Here is a 16,669-nt window from a genome sequence, read left to right as displayed (position 1 = left end):
GCCACAGGACAGTGTTTTACGCAAGTTAAAAAAAACGAAACTATATTAATACCATATTAACTGCCTCCGTGTATTATATTATTATTATTATTATTGTATTATAATGATGCTCACAAGCCCCAGGTGCAGCTCGGTCAGATATCAATCATATTTGTGGAAACATTGGAATGGGTGCTTGTTAAGACTCTCATGAATCAGAGTATGTTTGTATGTGTTTATGTATTTATTTCTTTTTTTATGTTGTATGTCTTGCTGTTGGGTCTAGGGCCTGTAATACAGTTTACATATAACCTCATAGCTGAAGAAATTTTGCAAAACCAATGTATAAACTGCTGCTAGTTGGAAAATTATGGTATTTAACCATTTTTTACTAGGGCCGTTTCTGTGCTGTGATTTGATCTAAAACCTGATTGGAATTTTTTTCGAGAATACTGCTGTCTTTGAGGAAGGTATTAAGTTGATTACAAACAACTTTTTCAAGTACTTTGCTTAGGAAAGGTAGGTTTGCTATAGGCCTGTAATTACTCAGGATAGTATGGTCAAGATTTGACTTTTTTAAATAGAGGTTTCACGACAGCGGTTTTAAAAGGATTCAGAAATGTACATGTTTCTAATGAGGTCTATTGAGAATAAATGGAGCCAAACTATCATATATGTGTTTGAGGAATCTAGTAGGGACTGGATCCAGAGCACTCTCTCTCTCTCTCTCTCTCTCTCTCTCTCTCTCTCTCTCTCTCTCTCTCTCTCTCTCTCTCTCTCTCTCTCTCACCTACTCACTCTATCTGACTATTTTGTGTGTTGCCTATCTGCCCCTCTGTTCCTTTCCATCTTTCCTTCTCTCTCTGGCCAGGTATTCCTCATGCTATAAATCTGTCTCTGTCCATCTCCTCTTCAGAGGTAGCCTTCCTTTAAAACTAGTCATACATTTTTTAGCTGTGCATAAAAGCTTGTAGCGGTTGGGGTTTAGTCCAGAGGGGCTGCTGTTGGGGTCTGTCTGAGAGTCCACAGACCAGCTGACTCATCCATCGGCTCTAAATGTCTGGGCTTGACTTGGAATTAGAAGACACATTCAGCGGCAAGGAGAAATGACTGTTTCTGAAATAAAAATAGAAAGAAGAATATTGACGTGTGACGTTGAGTTTAAAAAAAAAAAAGATTTTTTTTTTAGATTAGTTGATTAGTTTAGCTTGGTGTCATTAGATAAAATCAGAACTGATTGGGCTGAAGAGCTTGAGATGGAGATATATCTGATGCAGCCTAGGACTGTGCTCAGAGTAGAGTTAATGGAACATCCTCCTGTGCCCGCCTCAACCTGATACAGTTTAAAGTCTTTCATCGAATTTATTACACCAAATCAAAACTGTCCAAAGTCTATCCAGACATTGATGACCGCTGTGACCGCTGTAATTCAACTTGTCCAAAGTTAAGAGACTTTTAGTCGTCTGTTTGCAAAACTTTAAATGAGGCATTTGACACCGACGTGAAGCCAAATGCAGAAATGGCCATTTTTGGTGTACTAGTAAGTGAGGTCTTAATGACCACCAATAGGGGCAGCCGTGGCCTACTGGTTAGCGCTTCGGACTTGTAACCAGAGGGTTGCCGGTTTGAACCCCGACCAGTAGGCACGGCTGAAGTGCACCTAACCCCTAACCCCTCACTGCTCCCCGAGCGCCGCTGTTGTTGCAGGCAGCTCACTGCGCCGGGATTAGTGTGTGCTTCACCTCACTGTGTGTTCACTGTGTGCAGTGTGTTTCACTAATTCACGGATTGGGATAAATGCAGAGACCAAATTTCCCTCACGGGATCAAAAGAGTATATATACTTATACTTATACTTATACTTAATAAGAAAAATGTGTTTGCCTTTGCCTCCCTTTTGGCTCATAGAAGGATGTGGAAATGTCATCGACCACCGAATGCGTCAGTCTGGCTTTTAAAAGGACCTGATGCTATTCCTGAAATCAGAATAAAATAAATATTTCTCTAGAGGATCAACTAATACATTCCATAAAATATCCATCCATTGTTGTCATACTTTGAGAGGCTTAACACTCTCCCCCCAGATAATGTAAGGCTTTGGCCAGTATGCACAATTGTGTTGTCTGATACCTGATGTGACCTCTACACGGAGTGTTCCCTCTCTCAACCTCTTCCTCCTTTTTTTTTGTTGTTGTTTGTTTGTGGCAGTATATTGGTGGAGTGGGTGGGATGGGATTGATCCAAAAATAAGAAAACAGAAACCAAGAAGAATGTCAATGAAGCAAGTCAATATTTAGAATGAAATAAACCTTTGCGACAGCTTAGTGTCAACACCACATAATGTAGGTGTTTGTTTCATGCTAATGTTAATAAACCTGTCAGACCTGGTCTGAACAAATAGCTCAGGGCGCTCATGTTGCCTTGAGCTGCATCTCGGCTATTTATTTATTGACTTCAGAGCCCAGAGCCAATTCAAAACAATCCATATTTGTGAATGTCTCGTTTGCGTTTCCTACAGCAATGTGAGTGTGCTTGCTGACATGTTGGCCAGTGACATACGGTGATATGACGGGGGGGCGTAGATAAGGACCAGGGTTTATGGAAATTCACTTCACCCTCAGGAAATCTGCAGGGAAAAAACAAATCTAGAATGACAGCATTTCAAAAGCATTTCTTTATTTTACTTTCCTCAGAGAATGGTATTGGCAGTTTGTAAACTATTATTTTGTAAAGAGCGACACCAGACACATTAGCCCTTTGTACAGAAGAAATGTCCATAGGAAAGGCAAAGAGTATTTTATAGATACTGTTCTTCAGCTTCATGTGAATCTAGTCACAGCAAAAGTCTTTTAGCCTTTGTCCCTTGTAATTTTACTGAAGAAAGTGACAGATGGTGAACGCACAGACGTTTTGTGTTTATTTCTTACTTCTTCGTAATTAATTGAGTTATTGTATCCTTTTTTCTAAAAAAAAATTCCGCTCATTTTTATCCAATCTTTTATAATAAGCCTCTAATTGTCAGATAAGCGTGTCTGCAGCATGCCTGAGCACCATCTGCAGTGAACACCAGAGGGGCTAGGACAGCTCTTCAGCTCTCCTGAGTCCTCACAGAGACGAGGTGAGGAAAGATGCAGATATATGAATATACATCATTTGGAGGAACAGGCAGAGGAAAGTATTTGGGCCTGCTGATGGTTAGGGATGATTTCGTTCTGAGAGATGGTTGATGAATTTGAGAGATGGTTAATGACTGCTTGTGTCACTTGGAGTGTGTCACCATCCTCTATTGAGATTATGTTTTTTTTTTTCTATTCAGTCAATGTCATTGTGCTTTTTGATTATTTGTTCAAGTCCTAACTGTTTTTCAACTTAAGTGTCAAAAATATCTTCAGATTCCTAATGCATTGTGTACTTACATTACATTACATTACATTACATTTGGCTGACGCAAGCGACTAACAACATAGTAAACAGTTTAAGTTTTAAAGCAATTCTCAACAACATGCTAGGATCAACAAGACTTATTGTAAGTGGTGCTATTTATTTGATTAATCTTTTAAAGTCTCTTTTTCCTCAGCAGTGAATGTTCAATTCTTGTCAGTGAAACTTGTCTTTAGCCCATAAGACAATTCCAATTAAATGTTTTAATGTAAAGTTAAGGAAAGCATTGAAAGGGGGAAGCTTCCTGTGATGACTGTTAATGTCTCCTCTGATTCAGCCTTAATTTGAAATGGGGGAATTACCAATGCTGTGCTTCCCTAAATGCACTGATTCAACATAATGACTTCCTTTGATTGCTTTCACAGTTTACATTGTTGCTGTTGAGGCATGAAATGGTTGCATTGTCTGAACCCCACTCTTCCCTCAGTAATGTATTAGCCTCATGACAACTAAAAAGCAATTTGCACCGTTAAGACAGGAATCCCTTGTGATCTAGAGTCTGACACAGACAGAATATGACGTCTACATTCCTTTTTATGTCGCAAATACCAATACCATGGGAATACACACTTAATAAAGCAGCTTTTGTCAGAGTAGGTTACTGCAATGAATTAGATGGGAATATAGAACCCACTGATTTGTGTTATTACCATTGTCATACTAAATACACTAATAGTAGTGTTTATCATCTACACCAAATGATTTCCCTTTAACATTTCATGTACATTTACACACACACAACTTAACACTGAATTCACCCTCCAGTGATGAGACATTGAGGGACATCACTTTTAATACACTGTCCATTTTTTTGCCAAGGTGTGAAGGAGGTGAATTTAAGTGGCAAGACGTACACAGTGAAGAGCTCGCTGCAGATGAAGGTGACCAAGAATGATGACGGGATCCCCTACACCTGCCAGGTGGACCACGTGTCCCTGGCCTCGTCCCCACAGCAGGCCACCGAGGTGTTGGAGGTGCAGTGTGAGTACAGATACACCTCACTTCCTCTCTCACGCTCTCTCCGTACTGTACATCTGAGGACCGTCTCGACCTCTCTCTTCTGCCCTCTCTTTACCTCCTTACCTCCTTACCTGTCCTCCAACCTAGGGGCAGCCGTGGCCGACTGGTTAACACTGCGGACTTATAACTGGAGGGTTGCCGGTTCGAACCCCGACCAGTAGGAACGGCTGAAGTGCCCTTGAGCAAGGCACCTAACCCCTCACTGCTCCCTGAGCACCGCTGTTGTTGCAGGCAGCTCACTGCACTGGGATTAGTGTGTGCTTAAACTCACTGTGTGTTCACTGTGTGTTCACTGTGTGCTGAGTGTGTTTCACTAATTCACGGATTGGGATAAATGCAGAGACCAAATCTCTCAGTCTTTATACTTATACTTGTACTTATATACAGTACAGTAACCTTGGCCCTAGTCCACTTTCCATCCAAACATTCCAACACTGTCTTATGAAATTTCAAAAAGGACTCTCTCTTCTTAAAGCATTCCTTAGTCCAGTCAAGGCAGTGCTCAGAATTTGATGTTTGGCCCTGATTTTGAAGGTCGGCGATGTGCCAGCGCAGCTCAGTTTTCCTGATGGCCAGAGTGCTCAGCGTTGTTTCTGTCCTTCCCACTCTGCATACCTGACTGCACTCACCAGCACCACTCCTGATTAGCTGAACACGCCTGATTGAACTAATCAAGAGCATTACAATCACACTGACCACTGCCTTTACACAGGACCTGAATGTAAAGGTCCATGCTAGGAGCTTAGCATGCCTGGAGCAGGGCCAGATAGCATGTGTAGGTATGATGAGAAGCCCAGTGTTGGGGGGGAGGGGGGGGGGGAGCACATTTTGTGGATGCTTGGATCCACTGAAACTCAGACCGAGAAAGACTGGAAGTCTTTCTCAAAGTTGTTCAGACAGACACCAGTGTCCTCGGAGAGCCTTTGTGACAGTAAAACTGCATTTGTCTCATGGGGTAACAGCGTCTGAGTTAGTCTCGTGTGGTTTTTCCTTGTTTTGCCCTAGATGCCCCCCAAGTGCAGATTATACACATCCAGCCATTCCCCCAGGAGGGACAGTTCCTGAAGCTGGAGTGTGTGTCCAAGGGAAACCCTCCGTAAGTCATTGTGTTGCCGTTCCGGCAAATTAAAATTAGGAATTATGATTCCTCGGAGTAGAACTTACTTTACTACTGCTGTGTAATTTTGCTATTTAGTACATCGTAACACATTAGTTATCAGGTTATAAGAGCACATTGACTTTCTGTACTTGCATGACTCTAAACCGTAATCCTATAGTCTTTATAAATCTAAATCATGTTCAGTTGTGTGCCATTGCTCAGTATGTTATGCAGTACTTTGTGGTCCAGCTTCCTTGCAACACAGGTACTCTTATAAGTGTGTGTTTCCATTCATCTATGTAGGCCAGAGCCCGTTCTGTGGACCAAAGATGGTGGTGAGTTGCCCGACCTGGACAGAATGATTGTGGAGGGCCACGACCTGACCTTCACCTCCCTCAACAAGACAGACAACGGTACATACCGCTGTGAGGCCAGCAACCTCCTGGGTACAGCGCATGAGGAATACAAACTAGTAGTCTACGGTGAGTAGCCAGCGTACTGCACACAGATACATACTGCTTGCGTTTGATAACCCTGTTTTTGTTTTACAACCTTACAACGAAAGGATCTTCACTGTACATCTCCTACAGATCTCCAGCAGACAATACTGTTTAAAAGGAACATGAATAACTCTAAATTATGACCTGTTTCCCCTTGCTGTAAAGTGATTCATAGCAAGGGGAAACATTAAGCATTAAATGTAATGGATATATGAGTGGTAGACTGGAGTCTACGTATAGAACACAGCGTTACTTTTTTTTTAAGCTTAGATGTTTTGCTAACTTTTTTCTGGCTCTATGAGCTGAATCAGAGTTGAGTGATTGCAAGATCTAAGACTAAAAAACACAGTAAGACTAAAGTTTTGCATATTGATCAACAGTAAAACAGATTACAGTGTATATAGCATAGACATCTGAATCAGCTCCATGTGTATTAAATCAGTAATTGGCACTGCAGCAGAAGTTTTAACAGTATATGTTTAAAAACAAAACTAAGTCTGAGGCCGAAGGAAACACTGTCAGGTTGTTTGGGCAGGAAACACACACACACACACACACAAAGGAGTCTCATATTCTCCCCTCTCTTGATTTTGCATCCCTTTTTCTCCTGCTAAGGAATGTAATTAGCCTTTTTGGCGGGCCGGGAATCAACTTCTTGACTCGTGAAAATGTCAGGACAACAGCACAGCACAGATAACTGAAGCACTTAATGATGCCGGTTGCTATGAAAGTGACAACTTCACAGGAGTAGAAGGGGGGTAATTGGCTGCCACAAATGTGCTGTCTGTGTGCTGAATGCATTAGCCACTGTCTTCTCAAATGCCACTGCATGTTCTTTCCCTCCATTACAGTAATAATTAGCACACATGTGCCTCCTTACCATGGCCTTCACTGCTTTAGACTATTTTACAGTATATTGTGCGCTAAAGGCAAAGACAGTGCATTTCCCAATGCTAGCGCCCATTGAAGTGGTACGATGATGCAGATGCTTTATGTCAGAGTTTGCGCTGGGAGGAACACAAGTGTAGCCTACTGAGGGAAATTTGCTGTCCGTAGAACCTTCTGCTGTCTTTTGATATGAAGGGTGAGTAGCCAGTGACATACTCAAGGTATCGGCTTTCATTAGCTTTATTTAAACCTGTAGGATCTCCTTATGATGCCATTAATAAAATCTCCCTCTCAAATTCATTGTTATTGACAAAATGGCAGCGGTGTTTTGTTGAAATATTGCTTTGCTCTTTCCTCTTCCATGCCCTGTTAAAGTTAGCGCTGTGTAGGCGTTCCTTTACAGAGTGCCACCAGTCTGCGTGAGCAGCACAATATGTCTCCCAGTCTGTTGCCTTGCTGGCTCTATCCCCATCCATTGTCATGCAAGAAATGCTGTGCTTTTAGTCTTAGCTTTCACTTTATCCCTCATAAACCTAGGATTTAAGACACCTGGTTGTGAGTTGTTGCTTGTTGTTGCTAAACACCTGAATATCCCTGTAGATTTGTCAGTTTAAACCATTCTATTTGTGTGCTATTCATTTTCATTGTTTGTATATTTATGACATTGTTTACATTTTTTGTCTGTCTGACATGCTCCTTACATAGCCAATATGCCTTGTTTTGCTTTGATTCTTTGTTTTTGTTAATGTTCCATTTTATACATATTTTTCCTTGTTTTTGTTTTTGTGTTGTCTGTCTGTTTGTTTTTTTTCTACAATACTCTGTATTGTTTTGTGTTGTTTGTTTATGTTGTTGTCCCATTGGCCAGACGCCCCCACTACCCCGCCTCCATCCACAACACCTCCCCTTCAGCCCACCCCACCAGACACCACCCCCTTCATAGACACCAAGCACGCCAACCCTGCAGCCACTGGTAAGAGAGGTACTGGACAACACGCTTCCCTCCAGCTGTAGCTACCCTGGAGCTGCCTCCATCCTTTCCCTCCATCTCACTCCCTCTGTCCATCTGCCTCTTCACCTTTGTCACTCTGAACTCTTTCTTTCTTGGGTAGATGTTAGTAGATAGGTCTCTCTCTCTCTTTTCTCCTTTCCTCTCTCTCATGCATGCCCCCTACTCTCTCTCTCTCTCTCTCTCTCTGTCTCTTTCTGCCTCCTCTCCACCCAGTCTATCTTCCATTCTTCAGTTTCTCATTCGCTCTGTCTCTAATCTCACGGCTCCTCAACACAGTTTGTCCTTCTCCTTGCACTTCAGTCACTCCATCCCCTCTTTCTATCACTCTCTCTGTCTCCTTTCACTCCATGCACTCTCCCCCAAACTCTCTTTCTCACTTCTGCTCTCTCTCTCTATCTCTCTCTCTCTCTCTCCGTCTCTCTCTCTTTGCTGAGCTTTGCCTCATTCAGCATGGCCCAACTAAACAGAACCCTATCACGCCCCTCTCCAGCTACATCATTCAGGAGCCTTCTCTCCTCACAGACTCACCGGAGTTTGTGAAGGTCGGCACTGTTGTTTTTCTTGTCATGAATTTCTGTCTCAAATGCTGGGCCGGGTGCTCTTTTCCACTCTTTACTGTCAAAAAAACTCATTATTCATAGGATAGGATATTCTCTCTCTCTCTCTCTCTCTCTCTCTCTCTCTTTGTCTTTGATAACATTTTGCAAAATGGCATTGTTTTGCTTTGTTAAGATGGATAATTTGTCGACCTCCCATTCTCCCTGTTTTCTGGTTGTTGAAGGAAGAAAGAGGCTGAGAAAAGAGAAGGTCATACTGTGTTATTAGATCCAATCGTCCAGAGGCAAACTGCTAACTACCAGGATTGTATCTCAGGATCATATCAAATGCTTCTTAGCAACAATAGCCAAGCTAAACAGCCAATTAGACCCTTTTCTGGATGGCTCCAATGCCAATTCAACATCTTGAGCATGTTAAACATGTTGAATCGTCCGTAAACGAATTGACAGAGGTTGGTCGGTGTTGGCGGAGCTACAGATACAGATACAGATTGACCACATCACAGATAACGATTATGTGTGTGTCTCTGAACTCTGCTAGAGATAAAAACAAGTAAATGATACTCTATAGCTATTTGATCTCAGTTTTAATGCATTGTGTGGGGTTCAAATGAATAATTAACAACTAAGATGGCATAACTGTGTCTGTACTGTAGGAATCCATTACCCGTCATAAAGGGTCATCATCATAGCAGTGAAAAATAAATTGAAAATAAAGTGAATTTTTTTTTTAGCGTGGCATCCCAATATCATTCAGAAATCAAGGTGAATATCTACACTCAGTGATGTTCTAATGTCAGATAATTGCTATCTCGTTAAGATCCCAACCCCAATGTACCCTAAATTCTGCATTGTAGTTGCTTGGAGACCTAATGAATAAAGTCAGCTCTAAAAAATTTCCTCTCTACTTGTCAAACTGTGTATGAGACTGCAGTGCTAGTCCTCCTAAGAGGAATGCTGACATATAGCCTCAAACCTTCTACCTATACACACTCTTTCTCTCTCACTCTCTCTCTCTCTCTATCTCTCCCTCTCAATCTCTCTCTCTCTCTGTGGTTAGGAAAGTGGCAGGAAGAATGTCTCAGTGTCTCTGAGTTTTATTCAGATGAGCAGTCTGTTTCCTCCATGAACATTTCCATTAGTTTCCTCTCTCTCTCTCCCTCCCTCCCTCTTTCTCTCTCTCTCTCTCTCTCTCTCTCTCTCTCTCCCCATTAGTTTTCCTCAAGAGTGTCGTGATTGAAAGAGTAGGAAGAAGGAACGAAGGGAAAGTAGAGCCGTCCCAGGTGTAGTGTGGGAGGAGATGAGGACTGGGGTTTGGGTGGGGGGTGGGGTGGGGGGGGGGGGGGGGGTAGGCAGAGAGCCAGAGGCGCCCCTGAGGTGAGCCCGTCAGGGAGGTGTCGACACGTCCATTCATGTGTCCTCCTTCACCCTCCGTCTCTTTCTCTATCCATTCCTCTCCCTCTCTCCACCCCTCTCTTCATCCTTCGGCAGTCCGGGACCACAGGGAGATTTAAAAACGTAATTAGCAGCAAAGCGATTAAAATGAATGCATCCCCGACAAAAGTCATTTTAATTTAGCCATTTAACAGTAATTGTGAGTAACTGTCCTGCCATTCATTAAAAACAGAAGGGACAGAGGAGATACTTAAAGGGGAGAGACAGTGAGAGGGTCTCATTTACTGTAATGAAGCCCCCTTGGTGCCCTTTCATTCAGTTCAAACAGTGGAAAAAAAGACCTCATTGTAAGAGGGGTGCCATGAGAAAAATGCTTCACCCCTCGAGGACAATGACAAGAGGACCGTGCCCATCATAGCAGATGACTTAGGACTGGAACAAGACCAGATGAATAATACTCACTTCTATCCTTTTACTCTTATTGTTCTCTTTGGTATTGTAATGTTTTTTTCTACTTTACTGTTATAAGCTTTTGAGCTTTTTTGTTGTTGTTGTTGTTGAGAAAAATACAAGTAATACACATACTGCATAGATCAGGACTGGACCCACACCAGGCAGAGAGAATTAGGCCAGACATTATTATTCCTGGCCTTCTGTTTTTGTTTGGAGAAATCCAATTAAACAGCAGCATATCGAAACGTTGTCTCGTCTTGCGTCTTGTTAGGCACTGACCCAAAAACTCAACTCCCTGATGTGCAGATCTGTTTTAAATAAACTTCCCCATTCTGTAATGCGCCCATCAGTTTTTTACACAGTTCAGTTTAAATGACCTGTAAAGCTTTCAATGAAAAGTAGGCTATACAGATATGTATTTTCTCCCCAGAAAGCTGTACTAAAATGTTTGCTGGGAACAGCAAAGCAAAAAATAACTTTGGACATTATATTATTATAAAAACAGTGGCCTCTCAGTGGGAAAATTAGATTTTTTATTTTGCATGTGCCAACCCATAAGTTTACTTTGCGCCATTAGACAGCCCTGTTTGCTGGTTGTCACTGTCTGTGTGGGTGAGCTGAGCCTGGCTGGCCTCCCCACAGCTGAGTTAGTAATTATATTCAAATGAGCTCTCACTTAAAACCTGCTTAGGAAGATACCCGATTCACTACAACTCTGCCTGATATAGCACAGCCATATTAGTTTAATGTTCTCCCAACGTGGACTACTCAAAGCGTGTTTTCAATTGTTTGTGTAATACATGTGTTTATTATGAGCATTTGTTTAGTTTGTCCAGTTCCAGTTTTGTCAGATGTCAATTTGACATAGAGGGTATTAATATACTTTTTATTTTTTATTTCCTAAATGTAATTAGTCAAGGTTAGCCACTGTTCTCAGTTCTAATTTCAGAGAGAGAGAGCTTCAGAGTGAGCCCTGCACACCACTTGACCGCTGTCACTGATTTTTTTTTCTCTTTTTCCACTGCTGTTTCTCAGAGGCAGTCATTAAAAATACTTTGTGTGATTAGAGACCCTCTAATCCCCTCAACATAGCAGTGCTCCTGGGGATCTCAGAGAGAGAAACTGTGGCTGGAATCTCAGCTCTCACCTTGAATGTTTTTCCCCTACAAGGAGAAAGAGCGCAAACCCAGAAGGCTGTTCCAAACAGAACACGCCCCGAGTCCCGTCTGCTATCAGCCAGACTCCACGCAGGGAGCCAGTCTATCACGAGCCTCTCCCTCCCTCCCTTCCTTCCTCCCTCTCTCCCTCCCTCCCTCCCTTCCTTCCTCCCTCCCCTCCTTCCTTCCTCCCTCTCTCCCTCCCTCCCTCCCTCCCTCCCTCCCTCCCTTCCTTCCTCCCTCCCTTCCTTCCTTCCTCCCCTCCTTCCTTCCTTCCTCCCTCTCTCCCTCCCTCCCTCCCTTCCTTCCTTCCTCCCTCTCTCCCTCCCTCCCTCCCTTCCTTCCTCCCTCCCTTCCTTCCTTCCTCCCCTCCTTCCCTCCTTCCTTCCTTCCTCCCTCTCTCCCTCCCTCCTTCCCTTCCTTCCTCCCCTCCTTCCCTCCTTCCCTCCTTCCTTCCTTCTCTGTCTGCCCTGGGTGAAGGTTTGAGAAAAACCAGCATGTGAATGTCAACGTGAGAAACTCTCAAACACTGTCAAACACTTCTCCTGTTTTCAAAGCGATCACCATTTTCAGCGCCCTTTAGGGCAAGAGAAAGAGAGGGAGAGAGAGAGACAGAGAGAGAGAGAGGGAGAGAGAGAGAGAGAGAGAGAGAGAGAGAGAGAGAGAGAGATGAAGATGTCGTATTGGGCGCCTGACCCGATGACAAGTGGGCTGGTAACACCTGGGGCTGAGGGAGGACAGTTGGAAGTCATTTCATTTGAACAGGCGAAGACGGGAGGGATTATAAATATTAAAAAAGGGGATTTGCATCTGCACCAATATTAAAAATCTCACCGACAGCAATATATCTGGCCTTATTAAAATATAATGTGATTGGTAACACAAGAAACGTATCATCTTTTTATTTCATTTTTTTCCTTTTGCTCATCCTTGGCACTGTGTATGTGGACTGCAGTGCTGATGGATTCTGTCAATCTATACTGTGCGAGAGGCCATTGAATCCCTCATAGATCAAGCCAAGTTATTCCCCAGAAGAGGGGAAGAGAGATCTGTGTCCCAGAATGGAGGCAGACAGTAATGAAATGACTTGTATTATTCATATCAATCTCCAGGAACAGAATATTTCACCTTTCATGTTGTTATCGTCGACTGGATGCTCTGCAAAAGGCTACCGGTGTCATAAGATCCAGCAGTGTATCATCATATTCCCCATACAGTGTATATGTTCAAGGCATACAATGTCCATATGTAAGAACACTGAGGTGGTTGTCAGGGGAATGTTGCCTTTAAAGAATATATCAGCTTGGCGCATTTACATTAGAACATTTTTTTTCACTGTAAACAAATAAAACAAATGTTATTCTGTGTGCTCTTATTTCTTTGCATTATACTGTTGTGCTATCCAGGGCTGGAACTGATAAAAAATGCCTGGATGCCTCAGTAGTAACACAAGGTCTCCAGATATATAATCCAATAATAATTGATATTATAAATAGCTACAGTACAAAGTAATTGAGAGTACATGGAAATGTGCCTGACTGAGGCTGTGGAAGAATGTATTAAACAATTAAGGTTGACTGTAATGATTATTCTAAATCTGGAGTCTACAGTATCTAGTGCACAAAGTTTCCTGAGTTCCTGAGGATTAAACATAACATATGACTACTAAGGGAAGACTAAAATAAGGCAGGCAGAAGAAAAATTGTAGTTAGTAAGAAAAAAAAGCCAAGAGACAAGATTAACCAAAAAAGACCAACAGAGGGCAACTTTTTGATGTTACTGGGCAGTATTGCCAGAGTGTTGCTAAGCAATAGTGAAGCAAAGTATCCCATCGATATTGAGAAGTAGATTTTTGTCTGCAAAATTTAAATCACCAGTTTTTCCATGATCATCCAGTCAGAATGTTTAAAACAAGAGATGTGATTACCCGGCAATACTGCTCAAAATGTTACCGCATTTATCATTACTCCTCTCATGATCTCTCTCTAACTTTTCTCCTCTCTTTCACCCCTCCCTTCCTCTCTCACTCACTCTCTCTCTCTCTGACAGTTTATTTAACCAGCTGTAGTGTTTAGTGGGTAACACTTTACTTGACAGTATCGACATAAGAGTGACATGACACTGTTGTTTATGACACTTTCATGACAGTGTCATGTCACTCTTATGTCGACACTGTCAAGTAACCGTTTAGGGTTTAATGACTTTGTTCACAGGGAGTAGTAACATTTTACTTGTGTTTTTCTTCTCTGGCATGTCCAATCATTGGATTCTTTATCCCTCAGTTTTCTCTCTCTATCCCTCAGTTTGTTTTTCTCTCTCTCTCCTCTCTCACTCACTCACACAAACACACACACACATACAGTACACATACAGCACACACACACACACACACACACACACACACACACACACACACATACAGTACACACACACACACACCACACTCACGCGCACACACTCACGCACTCACGCACACACACACACACACACACACACAAAACACTTGCATGCACATTCTCTCTCAAACACACACACTCTAACAAACATGTATTCTCACTGTCTCCCTCTCTCTTTCCTTCCACAGATCCGAATGCACTGGGGCAGCACAGCACAGACCATGCTCTGATTGGTGGAGTGGTGGCCGTGGTGGTCTTTGTGACACTCTGTTTAATTATCGTACTGGGGCGATACCTGGCCAGGCATAAAGGTGATTACTCATACACACACATACACACACACACATGCACACAGGCGCATATGCACACGCACACACACACACGCATACACACACACACACACACACACACACACACACACACACACACACACACACACACACTATCTAGTTCCTTTTGCATGCCCTGCCTGTTATGGTAATGGTTATGTTTACAGTATTTATTAGACATTTTTTTCCAAAGCAACTTACAATAACATTAGAATAAAAGCCATTATGTTTTAGAATAGTTAACAACAGTAAAATAACAGTATTGTGTGTTTATATGTTTACAATAATTGTACTGTTACTATATGTACTTTGCATTGGGTTTAAAGTCAGAAACATCTAATAAAATGTAATAATAAGTGCAAGTACTAAATGCTTTAATTGCAACAGTCAGAGTAAAGTGGGGCCTATTTTTGACACCTGCAAAAACACCTTGTGCCTATGTGTAACCCATGGTAATTGTGAGAGTGCGTAATGTATTTCCTGAAACAGGAACATATCTGACAAATGAGGCGAAAGGTGCCGATGATGCCCCGGATGCCGACACCGCCATCATCAACGCTGAGGGCAACCACGCGTCTGAGGAGAAGAAAGAGTACTTCATCTAGAGCACAGGAGCAGAGGCCGTCGGCACAGAGCTACACGCCATGCAACATGATGGGGGGGAGGTAGGGGAGGGGGGTAGGGGGACTACCACATACCAGTGAACTACTTGGTCTTTCATTATTTCTGTCTCTTACTTTTCTTCTTCTGCTTCTTCTTCTTCTACTACTTCTTCTTCTTCTTCTTCCTCTTCTTCTTCTTCTTCTTCTTCTTTTAGTAATTTTACCATTTGCCTTTGGTCTGTTTTCATTTGATGACATGTTTTACCACGGCATTGGGTTTGTCTGTTTGTTTGTTTGTTTGGGCTCTAAACTGCAACTGCTTCACTGGTAACTTTGTATGGGCACCTGTAGCTGCGGAAAATGTCACCTTTTTTATTCACGTTTCTGTAACAATTGTAAGAGAATGAAATCAGACATTTCTAGAGCTGCCTATACATTATTGTTTCAAACATATTGACCCTTTCCTCATACAACCTCAGCACATCCACATTGACACAGTGCCTAAATATACAGACCTCCCTCCCATTGTAACGCCCCCATTCAGTTACAGCATATGTCTTCTGTCTTGAGTTGCTTGCATCTTCTTTACTGTTTAGTAGTATTTATGATTTGGTTCATAGATAAATTGTATGGAGCCATCCTTGTTTTAATGTAGAGATTTTCTTGCAAGTATAGTACATTAAGGAGTTTTGTATGCCCATTTTAGTAGCTGGAGTACAAAAAGTAGAAGCAAAGAGATGTTCACCAGATATGAAATACAGAAAATAATCAAGTAGATCAACTGTTTAATTGTTACATAAGTGAGCACAAAAGAGTTGACATAATCACCATCGCTATTTCTTTTGTTCACAACAATTTTTGAAAAATTGTCTGTATATTCGAGCACTGACATGCCCTGTCTCTGTAAATAAGTTCTCTTAATATCATCATTCCAAAAGGTCATCTTGTGGCAACACACACATACAGTATATGAGTGGTTGTGTGTTTGAATAGCTCTGACATATCCCCAGTGGCTGCAGTTTGACCATTGTTTCCTAATGACGCACAAGCACAAGAGACGATTTCTCTGTCAGTCGATTGGATGCTGTAGGACACCAAGTTTAGTGTAAAGATTGAGAAACACTGGTCTATTGAAATTAAATGAGTAAATAAGAAGTGTTGGAGTTTTTGAGTGTTATATGAGGCCATTTGATGCATTCTACTGATATGACAAATAATTAGAAATAAATAGACCCTAAGTCACATATCCTCTAAATGTAGTGAAAAGTAAAAATGGTTGATAAATCTTGGAATCCCTTTTAGAAAATTGTGATAATGCAAGTTTATCTATCTAGTTCTTTTTCCTATCTAGTTTTTTTTATTTTTTCCCACTGAGAATACATTCTGTTTTTTTTTGTTTGTTTTTGCACAAGGCATGTATATAAGTAATTATGTAAGTATGAACTGTTTTTGTTTGTTTGATTTGTTTTCTTCTCTCATTTATTTAATTCCATTTGATTGACAGCAGCTGAAATAAACATGTTGATGTCTGGGACTCAGACAGAGGTTCAGACAGCCTTGTGATGTGTTCATCAGAGACTTGCATGAGGATACAAGGAATTAAACCTAAACCAATCTGATCTTATCAAAAATGTCTGAGAACGAAGTATATTCCCTGAAATATTCATCTGCTTTATGCATTTCATGCCCACATCTCTGTAAGATAGTAAAAGCTTTGATTTCCGTTCAAATAAAACTTTAGGCAGCCATTCCTATTCCATTCTTAACCATCAATCCTTTTACAGGCAATCATTTTCTGTACAAAAACGGTACACTTGATAGGTGCATACTTTAATGCAAAAG

At 41.8% G+C, this 16,669-nt stretch overlaps 1 protein-coding gene across 3 annotated transcripts in view; it reads left to right on the top strand.

Annotated features, from left to right (window-relative positions):
• cadm2a (cell adhesion molecule 2a) overlaps positions 1-16,377 on the top strand; it is a 225,229-nt gene extending 208,852 nt beyond the window's left edge. The window contains exons 5-10 of one of the 3 annotated variants that reach the window (XM_042092897.1): positions 4,239-4,400; positions 5,445-5,535; positions 5,842-6,020; positions 7,795-7,908; positions 14,085-14,207; positions 14,715-16,377. In XM_042092897.1, the coding sequence (XP_041948831.1) occupies positions 4,239-4,400; positions 5,445-5,535; positions 5,842-6,020; positions 7,795-7,908; positions 14,085-14,207; positions 14,715-14,830 (785 nt within the window). In that variant the 3' untranslated portion in view covers positions 14,831-16,377. The remainder of the gene's footprint in view (positions 1-4,238; positions 4,401-5,444; positions 5,536-5,841; positions 6,021-7,794; positions 7,909-14,084; positions 14,208-14,714) is intronic. The other 2 variants (XM_042092896.1, XM_042092898.1) reach the window with 2 other exon arrangements.
• Positions 16,378-16,669: the final 292 nt, after the last annotated feature.

This window comes from Alosa sapidissima, chromosome 5, assembly GCF_018492685.1.
Source record: "Alosa sapidissima isolate fAloSap1 chromosome 5, fAloSap1.pri, whole genome shotgun sequence".
Taxonomy (NCBI): Eukaryota; Metazoa; Chordata; class Actinopteri; order Clupeiformes; family Clupeidae; genus Alosa; species Alosa sapidissima.
Note: the sequence above shows the minus strand (reverse complement) of the source record. Positions and strands in the feature narration are given on the sequence as shown.